At 34.0% G+C, this 20,867-nt stretch overlaps 1 protein-coding gene across 3 annotated transcripts in view; it reads right to left on the reverse strand.

Annotated features, from left to right (window-relative positions):
* Nucleotides 1–3,719: 3,719 nt before the first annotated feature.
* Nucleotides 3,720–20,867, reverse strand: part of IBTK (inhibitor of Bruton tyrosine kinase) — a 93,838-nt gene continuing 76,690 nt past the window's right edge. For all 3 annotated transcript variants that reach the window (XM_066254027.1, XM_066254019.1, XM_066254031.1), the window contains 4 exons: nt 15,263–15,412; nt 6,554–6,625; nt 5,648–5,780; nt 3,720–4,847 (listed from right to left, as the gene is read on the reverse strand). In XM_066254027.1, coding sequence (XP_066110124.1) covers nt 4,716–4,847; nt 5,648–5,780; nt 6,554–6,625; nt 15,263–15,412 — 487 coding nt within the window. In that variant the 3' untranslated portion in view covers nt 3,720–4,715. The remainder of the gene's footprint in view (nt 4,848–5,647; nt 5,781–6,553; nt 6,626–15,262; nt 15,413–20,867) is intronic.

A 20,867-nucleotide genomic window follows, 5' to 3' on the forward strand; every position in this document is an offset into this window, starting at 1 on the left:
TGGTGGCGCAGTGGGATAAAGCGTCAACCTAGAAATGCTGAGGTCGCCGGTTCGAAACTCTGGCTTGCCTGGTCAAGGCACATATGGGAGTTGATGCTTCCAACTCCTCCCCTCTTCTCTCTCTCTGTCTCTCCTCTCTCTCTCTCTCTCTCCCTCTCCTCCTAAAATGAATAAATTAAAAAAAATAAATAAATTTACTTGTTCTTTAAAAAAAAAAAAAAAAAGCTTAGTTTCATTGAACTTTTATATTGTTTTTCATCTCTATTTCATTTACTTCTAATCTTTATTTCCTTCTTTGTACTAATTTGGGCTTTGTTGTTTTTTATCCAGTTCCTTGAGGTATAAAGTTAGGTTGTTTAAGATTTTTCTTATTTCTCAATGTATGTATTTGTCCCTCTTAGAACTGTTTTTGCTTCATTCCATACATTTTTGTATGTTGTCTTCCCATTTTCATTTGTTTCAAGGTGTAATTTATCTTTTGAGTTCTTTGTTCCATTGGGTTTTGTAGCATATTTAATCTTTACTATACATGTGAATTGTCCAATTTCTTCTTGTATTTGATTTCTAGTTCATACTATGGTAGCTGGAAAAGATGCTTGATATGATTTCAGTATTAGTAAATTTATTAGGACTTGTATTGTGGTCTAATATAGGATCTATCCTAGAGAATGCTCCATGTGCATTTAAAAAGAATGTGTATTTTGTTGCTCTTGGATGGAATGTTTCATACTAATCTTTTAATTCCATCTGGTCTAACATGTCTTTTACAGCCAGTGTTTGCTTATTGATTTTCTATCTGACTAATCAGTGAAAAAATTTTATTTTTCTTAAATAGTAAGTTATAATTGGGACTAGCAAACTTTAGGGCACCTAAGGAAACTTTAAAATATATATACTAAATATTTGAGATTTAAAGAGTAATAATTTAGCCCTGGCCAGTTGGCTCAGTGGTAGAGTGTCAGGCTGGTGTGTGGATGTCCCAGGTTCAATTACCAGTCTGGGAACACAGGAAAGGCAACCATCTGCCTCTCCACACCTCCACTCTCTCCCCCTTCCACAGCCATGGCTTGATTGATTAGAGCATGTTGGCCCAGGGTGCTGAGATGGCTCTGTGGAGCCTCACCTCACGCACTAAAAATAGCCTGGTTGCCAAGTATGGCCCCAGATGGGCAGAGCATCAGCCCCAGAAGGGGGTTGCTGGGTTGATCCCAGTTGGGAAGCATGTGGGAGTCTGTCTGTCTCCCTTTTTCTCACCTGGAAAAGAAGAAAAATAAAAGTAAGCAATTTACAAAATATCCCTCCTTTGCTATCAGTTAATGAAAAGCCCCTAATAAACACAATTTAAGCCTATCAAACTTAATATACCAAGTATATCTTCCACTTTTTTCCAGTTACCAAATATCTTTGTGATATAAAATAATTCTACCTAGATTATTAAGCCTAAAATAGCTTCTCTTTTCTTTCACCTCAAAATATCTGTCCTCAGTACTAGGTATTTTCTTAACTTTAGCATGCAGCAGAATCACCTGGACGGCTTGTTGTAAAAGAAGTTCTCCACTCCCCAATTTTCAGATTCAGTAACGCCTGATAATTTTTATCTCTCACAAGTTCTCAGTGATATTGCTAATAATCGAGAGGCCAAACTAAGAACCACTCATATATAACTATCTTTTATCTCTTCCCTTAAGCTTAGTAGAAATAAGTATCACTTTCCCCCTTACCAATAAGTTTGTTTGTATTCTTGATTTCATCTTCATCCCCATTCTGCAATTATTTCCTTTATTCCCAGCATCTCTAATTTGTATTCACATTGACTTTTCAATTTTCTGATTCCTTAATGCATAACTCTTCCCTTTTAAAACACAAAACAAGTGTCCCAACGAACTACCATTTATATGTCTCATGCATCTACATGTTTATGGCCAAATTTCTAGGTAAAATATCCTTAAATCTAAATCTCTATATTCTCATACTTTTCTCCATTACTCAGTCATCTCTTAATCAGATCTCAACAGGAAACAGCATTCTCAACTTGAATAAATTATTAATAGACTCTATAAAAGCATGGGCAGGATTTAGGTAAACTACAATGGATACTGTAGTAACCGAGATTAGAAGCAGTGGGAGATCTTTTGCAACTCCTAAATATGAATGGGTGAGGGAAAACAATATTTACCTGAATCTGGAGCGTAGAGAGCAAGCTGCTTGATACGAGCTGTGAGCTTCCCATGAGAGGAGTGCAGCCCATAGCTACACTCTAGAGGGGTGGGAACAGAAAAAAGAAAAAGCTTCTTTTTCCTTCTGTCAATATGCCAACATTACACTAATGCTCCAAATTGGTTAAAGTAACCAGAAGCCAGAGGGAAAATGAACTGGTTGAGAACATATGTAAGTTCAACTTCAAAGACACAGTAGTGGGAAGAACAGAGAATAAGTCTAAGGTGCAAAGACATCCAGCACAGTCTACCCCTTTTGTTCTTTAGCATCTATTCTTTCCCTTTATTTAGGTAACAAATTTGTGTCCTTAACATAGGCACCTGTATACAAAGTCCTATAAACTAGTATTTCGTAAGAGGTTGTTATCAATTCATTCATATTTTGCTCAAAAACATAGAAATGTCTCCAGGACAAACCAGAAGTTAGATAATAAAACATATCTCAATAAATTTTAAAGAATTAAAGCAATGTAAAATAAGTTCTCCATTTGAAATTAAACAATATACATTTAAATAATTATGGTTTAAAGGAGAAATCAAAGGAAAATTAGAAAATACTTTAGCCTGACCAGGCAATGGCACAGTGGATAGAGCGTCAGACTGGGATGCGGAGGACCCAGGTTCGAGACCCTGAGGTCGCTAGCTTGAGCGCAGGCTCATCTGGCTTGAGCAAAAAAGCTCACCAGCTTGGACCCAAGGTTGCTGGCTCGAGCAAGGAGATACTCGGTCTGCTGAAGGCCCACAGTCAGGGCACATATGAGAAAGCAGTCAATAAACTAAGGTGTTGCAACAAAAAACTGATGATTGATGCTTCTCATCTCTCTCCGTTCTTGTCTGTCTGTCCCTATCTATGTCCCTGTCTGTACCTAGCTCTGACTCTCTGTAAAAAAAAATTAAAATGAAAACACAACATATAGAAACTTGTTTATGGAGTGCCATTAAAGCAGAGCTTAGTGGTAAACATATAGCTTAAAATACCCATACTTGGGAAGAAGGAAGATCTTTTATCAATAATCTAAGGTAAAATGTCTAGAGAAAGAATGGCAAATTAAAACTAAAGCAGGCACAAAAAAAGGGAAATTATAAAGATCAGTGTTGAAAGCAATGAAAAAGAAAATAAAAAAACAAAAGGGAAAAATCAAAGAGAACCCCAAAGTTGATTCTTTGAATAGATCAGCAAAATTGATAAGATCAAGGGGGAAAAGAAAACAGAGATTACCAAAATCAAGGGTGAAAGTAGGTACTTGAGCCTTACAGAAATAGAAAGTATTAGATTAAAATACTATGAACAAATTTATGTCAACAAAATAGACAATTTACTTTAACACATAATAAAAATCTTTACACAGGTGCATTTTAAGAAAAACTGCCCTTTTTTTAAAAGTCAAGGAACGAATGCAACATTCACATGAAACAAATACCAATGATGGTGTATATCAAGAGAAATAATTAGTAATTCCTCCTATAATATATGTCAATATAGTATAAAATATCAAACACACATTAGCAGCAATCAAGATTATTTTTTATTGCACATTTGCTTACAAGTTTGCTTATTTTAGGTAAAGCTAAACTTCAAGTACTGAATTAGTTTCAGCAATATTTCCATCATCTGAATTATAGCAGTGAAATTTCTCTATGTTATCCTAGGCTTGTGTCCCAGAAACTAGAACACTAACCTTCCCAATTTCTCTAGGTACTGGAACACAGATTTAACATAAAAATAATTTTTTTTAAACTACTCGCAAATAAAATCAAAGAGCATACTGTAAAGAAAACAAATAATGTTTATAAACCTACCTTCCTCTACATTATTTAATTCTTGCAATGTATAATTAAGCATTTCAGAAAATTTAACACTTTGGAAAACTGATTCTTTCAAAATTAGGTTTTTATAAGGTCTTTTCCCCCACCAAAAAACAACTCAGAGTAACTCCAAATCTTATAAAGGAACTATTATCTTGGACTAAGCTGTTCAATAGTATTCTTATTTCCTTTCCACTGTACTCCATAGTTTAATGCAAAATGGAGAATATGTTATCCAAGCTGAAATAACATGGCATTTGAGCAGTTCAAGCTTTAAAAACACTAAAATGTTCATCACTCAATGAGAAAAGACACAAGAATTGAACATAACTACTGCAGTAAACACAAAACTTTGGCCATTAATGGATCAAAAGTAATGGCTAATACTCCTACTTTTCGCTCATCGATCTCATATCAAAAAAGAAGTGACAACAGATATTTGGCAAAAATATTCTAAATTATTTATCCCAAGTAGTACTCAAATGGAAAGTTATTTTTAATGCATCACTCTTAAATTTTACACTTCAATCATTCATGTTTTCCTTTTCAGACCTAGTCAGATAAAATAATTCAATTTAAACAATCGTTTTCCCTCTCACACACTTTTACATAAAATTACTAAAATTACAATTCTAAGGATTTTTTTAATCATACAAATATTATGTTTAAACTGCAGTACAATTCCACAGCAAACTAGCATCCATGCTTATTCCACATCGGTACTGCCAGTGGTCCCTGCGGTGTCCTTTCAACAATGACAAACTCATCAGGGTTGCCTAATGCCCCATAGAAAACCAATAAATCTTGTATCGCATGCTCCTCAATCTGAAAGGAGGAAAGGAAAAAAAAGAAAGAAAAAGGAAGATTTGCTTTATTCTTTCAATTATCAACTAAGTAGGATTATATTAGCTTTCCAATTTCCTTCTTGTGGAACTACCACTTTCTATGGATAAAACACAGAGTAGGTATCCTACTATTATTCCCTTGGCAAGGAGAAGGCTTGAAGCCTGAGCTAGGATAATCAGATACCCACCTTTCCTTGAATTTTAATCTTGAGCAGAAGAAAAAAGAAACTGAAAATAGTTGTTAGAATCCATTGATTCCAATAGCTTCATTCGGTGTGATAATTTTTGTTATTCTATGGGTCTTCAAACCCCTGCTTTTAAGATCTCCTGGGCAACTAAGACTTTTTGTTTCCAAGCCTGGCTCTCTGGTCTTTCAGCTTCAGTTTGTGGAATCTTAACATCCCTCAAATAAATTCTCTTTTCCTTAAGTAAGCCAGAATTGGTGTGTGTTGCTTTAAGAACTCTTAATAATTCTTACTGAACATCTGAGGCAAGTCTAATATGCTAGATAGTGCCAAGTTCTCTACAGGTCACTTTTAAAAAGCTCAAAGAATCACCAGTGCTAAAAATAGCAGCTTTATTACAATTAGAATTTTTAGTTCTAAATTAATTATCCTGAATACTTCAAATAACAACTGCTGAATTTCAGTTTACTTTTATATTACATTTACATTTAAATTTGATAAACATATGCACCTACACAAAGCAAACATAATTTACCTAAGGATAAAGTGTAATGTAGTTCTTCCCTAAATTAAACCTGTATCGGCATGTCTTTACCTGAATCAAAGCCAAGGGTTTTTCTCGACTTCTGATAAGTGCTGCTTCCTGCTGTAGTTCCTCTTCTACAATAGATGCAAAAGTGACTGGGGCTACTGCAGGCGGGGCAGGCAGTGAAGAAGATAACCAGGGACTGAAAGAATAATAATGAGTTTGCATTCATCTTCCCAAATTTCTACACACAGTATCTCCTCTGAAATACTCTTTAACAGTGTTATATTTTTTTCCCCATGACCTACAACATAAGGGAACTGGAAGCTTTTGCATTCCATTTACAGAACGATAAAGTGAGGAACAGAAAAAAAGAGAACTAATATATTTTATTTGGATCAGTGCTGTAGAGAAAACTTTTGAAAACACCAAAAAGTAGATGGGGCAGAAGTAATATACAACAGAAAGGTAACTCAAACTGTAAAGCTGGGAGTGTTCAGATAACACAGTCTATTCAGTATCATCTTATTTCCAAATTCCTTTAATACAGTGGTCCCTCGTCTATCGCGGGGATAGGTTCCAGAACTCTCCCCCCCCCCCCCGCCACCCGGGATAGGCGAAATTGTGAAGTAGCGACCTTATATTTATTTTATTATTTCTATATATTTTAAGGCTTTATTATAAATCCTCTCCACACTCTTATAAACCTTTCCCACACTTATTTTGCTTATTTTACTGCAAAAATAATTAAATACATAAAAATACCTATATACTGCAAAATCCCACAATATAGCAAAAAATCTGCAATACAAAATTAGATATAATATATATATATATTATATACAATTTAAAAATCCGTGATACAGTGAGACTGTGAAAAGTGAACCGCAATATGGCGAGGAACCACTGTATTCTTTTTCAGTGCTAAGCAATAGCCTACCTTTCAAGGTCCCAAAGTTAATCTATTAACCTTACTTGTGACTGTCTAGAAGTGGTACATCTGAAATATGCCTGCCATTTGGTCCTGGGGTACCATGAGTAGAGGATCTGCAAAACAAACACCAAACTGAAAATTAAAGCTGTAGTCACATTAGTAAAACTGTTTGTTAATAGAATTATAGAAAAAGAACTGCAATCCCAACTCAAAAATAAATTAACGCGTGCAGTCAGACTTATCCTTTAAATTATAACCAAAGACAAAAATCTATAGGTGATTTTAAAAGAAGATCTTGCAAAAAGAAAAATGGTCTGTTTTTTAAAATAATATTCATATAGCCATTTATTGTAATCAAACATACATTAAGAAATAGACAACCTGTGAAGAATGTTTTAACATTAATATTTTATGACTAAAAAGTGACAAATTAGCACTAAGTTCCCAAAATACAGCAGGTCCTAGAATAACATATTTTATTCAACATTGTTTAGTTATATTTGATGAGATGGCTTAAGAACCTAACTCGTTTTTATGAATTAGTCTATGGTGAATTGGTTTCATCATACTTCATTTTCCTTAAAGTTGCAGAACTTAACAATGATGTTAAATGAAGACTTAACTGTATATAAAAACCAGATAATTAGCAGCCAAATTTTGTGAACGACTAAACTATAGTAAATATTTTGACAATATTAGGGGTTACAGATAGGACAGAAATACAAGACATGATTTCTATCTTTTAATAGGGGTCCCCAAACTTTTTACACCAGAGGCCAGTTCACTGTCCCTTAGACCGTTGGAGTGCTGCCACATACAGTGCTCCTCTCACCGAACACCAATGAAAGAGATGCCCCTTCTGGAACTGTGGCGGGGGCGGATAAATGGCCTCAGGGAGCCGCATGTGGCCTGCTGGCCGTAGTTTGGGGACACCTATTCTAAGAAGTCACAAAGTAGATGAGCAAACAACATAAAATGGCATACAATACAACCAAAAAGAATTTAAGACAGGATCTAACAAACTGAAGTCTACAGAGCATAAGAACTATAAAAATCAAAAGGATTTGGTCATTTGAGAGGGCCTCAAGCAGAAGACAATAAAAAAAAGGGGTATAGAATGAATTCCTATAAAAGTAAAAATTAACAAATATACTACAGAGATGAGCAGAATTGTGATATTTTAGAGTGAGAAATGTACCTAGAGATTATCAAATTAATTAATAATATTAATCAAATGCCCTTTCTCAGCAATGAGCAAACAAAGGCATAGGCAGATTTAGCAATAAAATCTGAGAGTTAAATAAACAGAGCCTACAATTGTGACTTCCTGATTCATTAATGCACATTTACTGGGTATGTGGCAGCACTCTGGTGCTGAAAATCAGGCTGATTAAATAAAACTCAGTCTTTCTCCCTCAAAAATCTCTGGTAGGGAGTTTTTTTTAATGTTGTTAAGTAATGAAAAACAACATGAGAGTACATACTATAATTGATATCTCAACCAATATGTACAAAGTATTATGGATTCACAGAAGCAATTAACACAATAGGGAAGAGGGTATATACTACTGCCTTCACTGAGGAGATGACATTAAAACTGAGGAGAGCGACACTGAGATAGGGTTTGGTCGTACAAATGCATGTAGTGACAAAAATTTTGATGGCTTAACTAAAGATAGGCTGTTCGTGTCAATAAACAGAAGACTATGAAAGAGATTAAAAGGGAAATGAAATTAAAATAAAACAGAAGAGCCAGAATACAAAATGCACTGAAAGCTAGAATGTTTAGACTTGATATGTGGGCAAAGTTACTGACAATATTTCATATACTTAGCTCATTTAATCTTTGCAATACTCAATGAAGAAAGCAGATATTATTTCCCTTATACTGATTAGGAAACTAAGAGTATTATATACTTTTTACATTTTAACCATCCCAAACAACACCGCTGTTCTTAGATTTCCCTAACTTTAAGGAGAAAAAAAATCACATTTTCTACCATTAAAACAAGAATGTATGATTGGTGAAATTTCCTGACATAAGCTCTCTAAACTCTGTCCCACCGCAACTTCCCTAAAGCATTCTGTCTTCTTGCTTTAGTCCAAACTATTTTCATCTGTTCATACTATCCTTTCTCCTCTCTTTTTAAAAATCCCATCTATGTTCAAAAACTTATGTCAATAAAATATATCAATATTTTTCTAATATTATTTATATGGCCATAAAGATAATAATTACACATTGGGACTGAATACAAAAAGTGTTTATAAACTAATACTCAACCCCTTCTTCTTCAATAAAGGCTGTCCTTACAACTCTAGCCCAGTCATTTTTTTCTTTTCTGAACCACTCATCTGGCACTTAATCACATATTGCTGTGTGACTTTTTAATACTGTTAAATTATACTGTAATTTCATTCTTGTTCTATCATTTAACTTCCATATGTGCATATTTAGATTTACCAACTACATTTCAAACACATTTAAAGCTGGGTCTGTGTGTTATTATATTTTTAAATATACCCGAGAGGCCAGCAGAATGTTATACATATATCACGTGTACCATGATATAATGAATTAATAAATATTTTACTTTATTTGTTATGGCTTATTTCCTAAAAAAAAACTTGGTTATGATAAAACTTTTTATGGTGAAATTAAAAAATAAAAACCCAAGCTGTTTTCTCAGTGATAAGATGGTAACACACAGCTATTTAAAACATCAACTTCCACCCACCAAACACTCAATGTATGGATGGCTTGATACTATCATATATATCCTCCTTTAGGTATAATTTCCAAAAGAGGTGCAATAGCACAGACCGATTTTCACAATTAAGAGCCCTGATGTTATAGCACACTCTAGTGATCAACTATGAAACCACAGATCCTTAATATTTTAAGAGTTCTATGACAAATAAAAATATCCAAAGAAAATAACATTTTAATGTATACTTTGAATACTTAAAATATTGAAAAATTATAAAAATGAAGTTAATACTTCATATTTCAAAATTTATACATCTAAGAAATACAATAAAACTTGCTATGTTGGAAACAAATGTTCCCTGAGAGAGCTACGTTATTTCATTTATTTATCCCACCATTCACCAAATGCTCAGAACCCCTACTACATACTAAGAAACATTCTAAGCGCTGGTGATAGCAGAGATCAATCTTCCTTACTCTCAATGAACTATGCAATTGAATATACAGACATTAAAATCTTGGTAGTAGAAAACATTAAACAAAAAATCCTAGTAATAACTGTGTAAAGTGTGACGAGTGAAAAGTGCACTGAGAACATATGTAAACAGGAAACTAACCCAAAAGGGGAAGTCAGACTGCTCCAAAGAACATGACTGACTAGACTAAAAAAAGAGTCATCTAGTCAAAGGGTGGGTAGGTAGAAAGAGGTAAGTAGCATTTGAGAAACTAAGAGAAGGCCAAGATAGCTAGAATACAGAGATCATGTTAAAAGATGAGGCTAAAGAGGTTGGCAGAATTCAGACTAGGTAGGACTTTAAGACCATATAAGAATTCTGCATTTTAAAGAGAACATGCTGGCTCAATATACTGAAGGAAAGAAAGAAAGGTAAAGGCAGGACCAGTTAGGAGGCTTACTCAGGTGACCAGGTGGAAGACCACAATAGTCTGAATGATGGTGAAAGCCAGTGGAGATTAAATTTTAGTGTACGGATTTGAGAAATATTTAAAAGATAACACTGTCATGTCCTGATAAGAGACTGGACATTGGTGAGGATGGACATGTCAAAGACTTGTAGGCTGGTCCAATGGCAGTGAGTTATCAGACCTTATTAACTTAGTGTAAAAGACTTGCAAATGCCACTTGTCAAGGAAGAAAAATCAGGAAAAATATGGGTTGTTTAATGTTTTGTCTGTGTATTTGTTTGATTTTGGTTTTATGAAAGAGGTACAAATAAAACTTTGGGTTTGGAAATAAAGTTTAAGGTGTTTCTGGACATCCAAATAGGATGGAGAAACCAAGAAAGCAGTTATCTAACAGTCTGAAGCTCAGATGATACATGTGGGAAAACAGCAATAAACTTTGTTTATAGCATGTAGCTGATAACTAAACATAGAAGCTCATGAAATAGCATAGAAAGGACATAAAGTGAAATGAGATGACCTGTAACTGAACTTCAAGTACAACGAATCATACAGTAAGTCCATAGGGTTGGCAATATGGGAGTCACTGATAAATTCCTGAAGTGTTTCAATTTAGTAATGGGACTGGAAGCCAGAATAGATTTTGCAGTGAGTGGAAGCTGACAGCTCTTTGAGAAATCTGGCTGTGAAGGGAGTAGGGGCCCAGTAATGATAGGACAACTGCCAGAAGAAAGTGTGGGGGCTGAGTGAGGAATCAATTATCCCACCCAGACCACATGAGAGAGACCTGAGTGTATTCAAAACCGGGTGAGAAGAATCTACTGAAAAGGAAAGGTTGAATATCCACAAGAAAAGAGAAGGATAATTCAATTTAAGGCTTCTGAAATATTATCAGAATTAAGATACAAGCAAAGGAATAAATACTAGCCTTAGATCAGGACAACTCTTCTACTGCAAAACAAAAAAGGAGGATAAGATGAACACAGATTTGTGTGCCTCATAGTAAGAAAATAAAATTACATTTCTTTCTATTTAAAAATATGGTCCACTCATCATATAACTTAAAAAACCAATGATGTTCTATTTTTCTTCTATCAAAAAAGACTATAGCCTGACCAGGCGGTGGCGCAGTGGATAGAGTGTTGGACGGGATGCGGAAAGACCCAGGTTCGAGATCCCGGGGTTGCCAGCTTGAGCGCAGGCTCATCTGGCTTGAGCAAAAAGTTCACCAGCTTGGACCCAAGGTTGCTGGCTCAAGCAGGGGGTTACTCAGTCTGCTGAAAGCCTGTGGTCCTGGCACATATGAGAAAGCAATCAATGAACAACTATGGTGTTGCAACGAAAAACTGATGATTGATGCTTCTCATCTCTCTCCATTCCTGTCTGTCTGTCCCTATCTATCCCTCTGACTCTCTCTCTCTGTCCCTGTAAAAAAATAAAAAAAATAAATAAAGACTATATATTATATTCAGTTTTTAAAAATATACTAGATACAGGGTCATTACAGAGGACAATAAACAAATTAAAAAAAGTTTTCCTAATTAAACAAATTTGGAATAAACTTAATATGAGATGTATACATGACCTTTTTATTCTTTCAATTACAGTTAACACAGTGCTCACTTCAGCAGCACATATACAATTAAAGTTTACATTCAATATTATTCTATTTTTGTTTCAGATGTACAGCATAATGGTTAGAAAATCATGAACTCTATAGAGTGGTCTCCCTAAGTACTGAACTAGCCCAATATATAGTTATTACAATATTATAAACTATACTCCCTATGCAATAATTTACATCTCTGTGACTACCCCATAACTACCAATTTGTACTTAATCCCTTCACCATTTCACTCAAACCCCCAACCTACCCCCTTCTGTCAACTGTCAATCTGTTCTCTGTATCTATGAGTCTATTTCATTTTGTTTATTTTGTTCTTTAGATTCCACACATGAAGTGAAGTAATATGGTATTTGTCTTTCTTTGTCTGACTTATTAGTACCCTACAGGTCGCAAAAGGAAAGATTTCATTATTTTTCATGGCTGAGGAGTATCCCACTGTGGACATAAATAGCTTTTTTTATCCACTCATCTATTGATGGGCATTTGGGTTGCTTCCACAGCTTGGCTATTGTACACAACGCTACAATGAACATAGGTGGGCATATATTTTTTTGAATTGTTTGGAATGCTACAATGAACATAGGGGTGCATATATTCTTTTTAATTAATGTTTGGGGTTTCTCCAGATATATTCCTCAACCCAGAAGCTGAATTGAGGTGTAATAAGGCAATTCCATTTACTTTTTGAGGAACCTCCACACTGTTTTCCATAGTAGCTGCACCAGTCTGCATTCCCACCAACAGTACTCTAGTGTTCCCTTTTCTCCACATCCTTGCTAACACTTTCTATTTATTGATGACAGCCATTCTGAGAGGTGTGAGGTTGAATCTTATTGCAGTTTTAATTTGTATTTCTCTGATTAGTGATGCTGAGTCACTTTTCATGTCTCTTGGTCATCTGTATGTCTTCTTTGGAGAAGTGTCTATTCCGATCTTCTGCCCACTTTTTAATTGGGATGTTTTTCTGGTGTTGAGTGATCAGAATTTTTTATAAATTTTGGATATTAACCCCATATCGGATATGTCATTGGTGAGTATCTTCTCCCATTCATCATTATCTTTTTGTTTTGTTGATGGTTTCCCTTGCTGTGTAAAATCTTTTTAGTCTGATGTTGTCCATTTATTTTTTTCTTTTGTTTCCCTTGCCTGAGAAGATATATAAGAAAAAAACACTGCTAAGACCAATGTCAGAGATTTTACTGCCTGAATTTTCTTCTGTGAGTTTTATGGTTTCAGGTCTTACATTTAAGTCTTTAATTCACTCTGAGTTTATTCTTGTATATGATGTAAGAAGGTGTTTTAGTTTCATTTTTGAGTTTATATCTGTGTAATTTTCCCAACATTATTTATTGAATAGATACTCTTTACCCTATTGTATGTTCTTGCTTCCATTGTCATTGATTAACTGACTTATATATAGGCATGGGTTTATTTCTGGATTTTCCATTAGTTCCATTGATCTATGTGTTTGTTTTTATGCCAGTATCATGCTTTTTTGATTACTATAGTTTTGTACTATAGTTTGATATCAGGTAATGTGATACATCCCACTTTGTTCTTTTTCAAGACTTCTTTTGGGGTCCTTTGTGTTTCCATATAAATTTTTGAATTACTTGTTCTGTGAAATACACCATTGGTATTTTTATAGGAATTGTGTTAACTCTATAGATACTTTGGGTAGTACGGACATTTTAATGACTAATTCTTCCTATCCATGAGCAAGGTATATGCTTGCATTTATTAGTATCTTCTTCACTTTGTTTCTTCAGTGTTTTATACTGTGCTGAGTGCAGGTCTATTTTAAAACATTTAATTATAATTATGTATGTAATAGATACAAAACATGTATAAGTGGCACTCAAATGTAGTTGAACATAAATATTTTTACTGTCAAAGTTTAACACTTAAGAGATTATATATATGCATTTAAAAATATGAAACCGTTTAAAAACATATTAGCCCCCAAAACTCAGAAACATTGATTTGTAAAGACACATGCAGCCCCATGTTCATTGCAGCATTGTTCACAGTGGCCAGGACATGGAAACAACCAAAAAGCCCATCAATAAATGACTGGATAAAGAAGATGTGGCACATATACACTATGGAATACTACTCAGCCATAAGAAATGATGACATCGGATCATTTATAGCAAAATAGTGGGATCTTGATAACATTATACGGAGTGAAATAAGTAAATCAGAAAAAAGCAGGAACTGCATTATTCCATACGTAGATGGGACATAAAAGTGAGACCAAGAGACATTGATAAGAGTGTGGTGGTTATGGGGGGAGGGGGGAGAGGGAGAGGGAAGGGGGAGGAGGAGGGGCACAAATAGACCTAGATAGAAGGTGACAGAGGACAATCTGACTCTGGGTGATGGGTATGCAACATTGAACGACAAGATAAACTGGACATGTTATCTTTGAATATGTGTATCTTGATTTACTGATGTCACCCCATTAAAAATAAATAAATAAATAAAATTTTAAAAAAAATAAATAAAATAAAAACATATTAGACTTTAAAAACCAGTATCAGAGCGTCAGCCTAGCATGCGGAGGACCTGGGTTCGATTCCCGGCCAGGGCACACAGGAGAAGCGCCCATTTGCTTCTCCACCCCTCCGCCGTGCTTTCCTCTCTGTCTCTCTCTTCCCTTCCCGCAGCCAAGGCTCCATTGGAGCAAAGATGGCCCGGGCGCTGGGGATGGCTCTGTGGCCTCTGCCTCAGGCGCTAGAGTGGCTCTGGTCGCAACATGGCAACGCCCAGGATGGGCAGAGCATCACCCCCTGGTGGGCGAGCCGGGTGGATCCCGGTTGGGCGCATGCAGGAGTCTGTCTGACTGTCTCTCCCTGTTTCCAGCTTCAGAAAAATGAAAAAAAAAAAAAACAAAAAAAAACCAAAACAGTATCAAAAATAGCTAAACAAAAAAATGGAAATAGCCAAAGGTTGATCAATAGATGCAGATAAACAGATTGTTTTATATCCATACAATGAAATACTACTCAGCAATAAAATGGAATGAACTATTGATACGCACAACAACTTGGATGAATCTCAAAAGTAAAAAACAGATTTTCCAAAAAAGTATCTACTGAATGAATCCATTGATACAAAGCTTTAAAATATACAAGGTAGTCTATATTAACAGAAGCAGGTCAGTAATTATATGGAAAATTATGGGAAAGTAAGGAAGGGATTATAAAGGAGTATGAGGAAACTTCTAAGAATGATAGTCATATTCATGGTCTTAAATGCAGTTGGTGATAATGGTTTAATGGGTATATGCATATATCAAAACTTTATATAGTTTAGATATACAATTCACTATAAACCAATTATACCAAAAATAAAGCTTCAAAAAATGTTAATTCTGAATGTCAAAGAATGTATAAAACCCTGCCTCGTAAATATTTAAAGATTATTTCAGAACATAAAACCGCCATAGAACATTTTAAGGTAGAAAAACTATTAAGTTTATTTTATTACCTTACAACTTGTGGAGCCTGAAAATTTTCAATTCCTTTAAAACAAATTTTTTTGACATGATCTCCTGAACTATGCCCAATAATAGATTTTTTTTCTTCTACTAAAAAATCCCAAAATGACTTGGATGAAAATGAATGTAGAGAAGATGCCCTGTAAAAGACAACAGAGATCATGTTAAAAACATTCATTTCTTAAAAAGGTCACTGATGGAAATCATAAGGCACAATGGAGAGAATACAGACCAAAATTTTACAATATTATCTAATTATAGTTTTCAATGCAATGTTGGATTTTTGCTGCTAAATGTAGTGAACTAATCAAAACTCTGTGATTAAAAAAAACAATAAATGAAGGTAACAGATTCTGAATGACTGCAATGACATTAATAACAGCTATTATAACTATACCTGAAGTAACAACAAAAACTATGCTCAATAAATTAAATAATAAAGCTCAACAAAAGAAACATTAACTCTGAATAAGGTTGGTAATTTTATTTCTCAATCTGAGTGCTGGTTGCACAAGGTTGTTCAGTTTGTTAAACTTATCAACTTACACATTGTATTACACTTCTAAGTGTATATATGTTTCAATAATAAGACATTTAAAATTTAAACCCAATTTTATAAGGATAGAATAGAGATGAAATAAAATTTAAGTTGATCTAACTAATATAAAACATAAAATCAAATACACTCAATGTAGGTGTAATACTTGCACAGTATTAGTAAGACTGGAATGTATTTTAGAACAGTATCTGTCAAAAACAGGTAAAACATTAAAAATTGCCTATAAAGATTTAAGCTTCCAAAGATTTCATACTTAGATTTTTATGTTATCAGAATCTTTTTACTCAGTAATTAATGTTTTACTTTACAGTCAAGGATGTAAAAAAGATTTGCAGGGTGGTACTCAGGGTTAGGCGCACAGGCTCTGTTGCTTGACTGAGTTCAAATCTTGGCTCTGTCATACACTAACTTTGACCTTCAGAAATTATTTAACCTATGTTTCGGTTTCCTCAAAAATAACATGGAGATACTAATACCATCTTCATCATAATAGTTATAAAGATCAAATGTTAATTTATGTATTTAAAACAATACCTGATTCAGAAGTGCTATGTAAGTCTGTTACTATCCACAATTTTCACATTTAACAAAACTTATTTTAAGAGAAAAAGAAAAAAATGAGAGCACAAGAGTTCTGATGTAAAAAAATATAATCCATTAATAGGCTTAGTATGATATCTCTTTCCTAAACCTGACTAACTTGGAAAAATTAATTCAAAACAATATTTAGTTACCATTTTGTACACTAGAGCTACACTGTACCTTAGTGTCATTTTAAGAATCTGCAATATTAAGACAGTCAAAATTATGAATAATAATGTAAACAATTTCCTAGTCTAATTTTTATTTTTTTCCCATTTTATTTACTCAGAAAACAAAATGGCTACATCAATAAATAAACACAAATGCCCAATGGGTAATTTCCCAGTTAAATTCATACCTTGAAGGTATGATAATCTACACCCAGATCAAGTTCATAAACTACAGAGTAGGGCAAAAGTAGTTTTACAGTTGTTCATGTGTAAAATAATACAATATTAATAAATAATACAAGAATAGACTGTTTTGTATACTTACAACTATAAATCTACTTGTGCCCCATCTTGTATTTAGGATATCCCATAAAAAAGCAAGGCTATATCTTCTTTGAATTATTCATTTATACCTGCTCCTGGTCAAACCATATTTGCAAAACACTTTTACATGCATTATCTCATTTAATCCTTACAATTACAATCCCAACAGAGAAGTATTTTCATCACCACAAGAACGTACAACCCAAGTTCAGGGATCACAATAACTGTAAAAATCATCAAAGATAAGGCAGAACTGCGATCCAAACACAATTCTTAATGATCACAAAACTCATACTTCGCCATCTAGTCTACCACTGCCTTCTATAAAAAATCAAGACAACAGTTCTTTTAAAGTGCCAAAGATAACAAAGATGGGAGAAAAATGATTCACACTTTGTTTGGTTAACGTATGAGCTAAGCATCCATTCATAACAAAATTAGCTAAAAATGTTTACCAAATTTCTATACTCAAAAAGATTAAATAAACACAGACTGCTTCACATAAGATTTTTCTAGCTTGACCAGGCAGTGGAACAGTGGATAGAGCATTGGATTGGGACGCAGAGGACCCAGGTTCGAAACCATGAGGTCGCTAGCTTGAGTGCAAGTTCGCCAGCTTGAGTGCAGGGTCACTGGCTTGAGCATGGGGTCATAGACATGACTTCATGGTCGCTGGCTTGAGCAAGGGCGTCATTCGCTCTGCTGGAGCCCCCAGGTCAAGGCACATATGAGAAAGCAATCAATGAACAACTAAGGCGCCGCAACAAAGAATTGATGCTTCTCATCTCTCTGTCCCTATGTGTCTCTCTCCCTCTGTCTCTCTTGCTTAAATAAATAAATAAATAAATATCACCAAAAACTTAATACATGTTAAGGAAATCAATTATGTGACCATATTGCAAAATTAAGTTATTTTTTAAGTAAGTAACAATGGTTAACATTTATGTATTTGTTTATAGTGTTGATGGTCCTGTGCTAAATGTTTTCCATATATTAACTCCTGTGAAATAGGTTTTTAGTTCTATTTATGGACAAGAAAAGTAAGACAGAGAAAGGTTGAATAATTGATCTAAGCTCACAAAGCTACCAAGTAACAGATCCATGATTTAAATTCAGGCAATGCTCACTCCAGAACCTCAGCTTAATCACTACACTCTACTGAGTTGTCCACATTTAAGTCATTTATCCTAAGTAAAATCTGAACTCATTATATGAAAGAAATTTTCTTTATAGATTTGTATCAGAAACACGACCTACTAACGTATTCAGGTTAAAAATACTTCTTCAAAGGAAATCACCTGACTTTATCACAAAATTTCCCCCAAAACACATATATACACAAAACCTTAAAAAATTATATACCTGTCCAAAAGAACCACTCCCCATTTCTTTACCAATTTCTTTCTCCTCCCCAAAACACACATACCTGAAGGTTTCTAATGGTAACCAAGGAAAGAATGGTGTTAAGTATAGTGTATCATTATTCATTTGGGAACACACTAGCAAATACTTTTGCCAGATAACCTGTTGAATGTCTCCTGGCAGTAATTCGTGTCACTCAACACAGAAACTTCACAATGACATGTATAAAAAACACAAGTTTTGGGATATAACCTAGTAGTAATTCAGGGACTTCAATATGTGGTGATCTATACTCTAAAAGTTATTTTTTAAAAAACATTACTTATAATATTTTAAGAATACAGGTAACAGTACTTACAAAAGATCAAACTCTCATGCTCATTAATCATACACAGTAGTTACTATGTCTTACGCAGATTTCTTTAAATGAGTTAGTTCTATTATTCTTTCCACTGATCGTGCCATTATTTCAAAGGGTGTCTGATTTCCTATGATTTTGCTTTCCTAACTCACAGGCTCTGGCTATTTTCCACTGTAGCAGCCAGAGAAACTTCACCTTAGCAGCCAGAGAAGCATTTGTAGATATTTGCAGTCACACCAAAAATTAATCAAGATTTGTTTTTCAGCCAAAGCATTTTGCTTTAATGAATAAAATTCCTAGCTCTAAAGTTAATAATTATAATTGAAATTAGTCTATAACTTATAGGCTAGCTCTAAATGAAATTTGGAAGAATTTACATTCTTAAATCAAGCCAGGCCACAAGGACTGTGCATTCTTCCACTGAAGATTTATTTCTCCAAGTCAAACACAGAATAATGAAAAGTGGGCAACTCCCATTATACACTTGGTGTTTTCACATTAGATTTAAAATTCAACTGGGTAGAACTTTATTCAAATGCAAGAACCAATTATTTTAAATACTTATTTCCACACCTAACAGCAAACAGCAGGAATACAACTATATACTGAGAGTCATATGGACTAGGTAAATAGATGTGTGAACGAACTAGTAAAAATCTTTATTATAAGAAGCCGACTTAAGAGGGATAATTTGTGATTTGCTAATGAATTGCATATTAACCTTAATATTAAAATAAAAGATTATAAAAAATCTAAGGAAATAAAATTGCATTATATAATTTATCAGAATAAAGATGTTTCTCTGCGAAATATTGTTAAAGTTAATTACTACAGTAATGAATACATTCTATAAATACAATCTATAAATGACTAAAATGCTAATTTCAGATTAATATTCTGCTTTTTCAGAGCACAGCAGTTTAAATTCTACTAACTTGCCTGACCAGGCTGTGGCGCAGTGGATAGAGCGTCGGACTGGGATGCAGAGGACCCAGGTTCGAGACCCCGAGGTCGCCAGCTTCAGCGTGGGCTCATCTGGTTTGAGCAAAGAGCCCACCAGCTTGAACTCAAAATCACTGGCTCCAGCAAGGGGTTACTCGGTCTGCTGAAGGCCCGCAATCAAGGCACATTTGAGTAGGCAATCAATGAACAACTAAGGTGTTGCAACGCGCAATGAAAAGCTAATGATTAATGCTTCTCATCTCTCTCCATTCCTGTCTGTCTGTCCCTGTCTATCCCTCTCTCTGACTCACTCTGTCTCTGTAAAAAAAATAAATAAATAAAAATTTAAATTTAAATTCTACTAACTCTATTTAGATCACATTTACAAAGAATACCGTCAGGAAAATAAATGTTTTATTTTTAATTTCTTCAGGTAAATACTACAGGTATTTACGTACTATATATATCTGATTAAAAACCAAGTGATATATTAAACTTGTAGATCTAAAGACTCAAAAAAATTAACCTAATAATGATTATTTCCATTTATACTAAATATAAATCAAAATACAAAAAATACCAATGATTTTACACAAACATGTTCTTCAAATATCTAACAAATGTTCTCTTATCTATGCCATTAACTGAGAATAAAATTTCCATAACCAAATAATATATAGTACGTATACATTTTATATATATATAGACATATTAACATATAGCTTACTTTCATATATTTGACTAAGTTACCTCAGCCCACTATTTAATGAGTACAAATAAAAGCAGTACACAAATTTCAAAAGAATCTAGGAGAAATAAACTTTAAAATATCTTTCAGATACCAAATATATGTAGTTGCAAAAAATCATAAAAAAGCATACATGATTAATTCAGATACCTCTCAATTTGATAATTCAGAAGAAAATTATAATTAGTCAGTGAGATAAATTTTCTAGGTGTCCCAAAATATATTTCCTTGGTGTTCTAAAATCTATTATTGTCTGTATTTAAAATTTCCAGTCATATACTCACATAAAGTAAATGTAAAATAAATAGCACTAGGTTTCAGTCAACAAATTATTTTTAAGGAAAAATAACCCGATTATAATTTTGACCAAATTTTTTGGCATGTCACCCCATGTTTTTATTTATTTATCTATTTATTTATTTAGTGTGTGGCAGAGACAGAGAGTCAGAGAGAGGGACAGATAGGGACAGACAGATAGAAAAGGAGAGAAATGAGAAACATCAATTCTTCATTGTGGTTCCTTAGTTGTTCATTGATTGATTTCTCA

Source organism: Saccopteryx bilineata, chromosome 1, assembly GCF_036850765.1.
Source record: "Saccopteryx bilineata isolate mSacBil1 chromosome 1, mSacBil1_pri_phased_curated, whole genome shotgun sequence".
Classification (NCBI taxonomy): Eukaryota; Metazoa; Chordata; class Mammalia; order Chiroptera; family Emballonuridae; genus Saccopteryx; species Saccopteryx bilineata.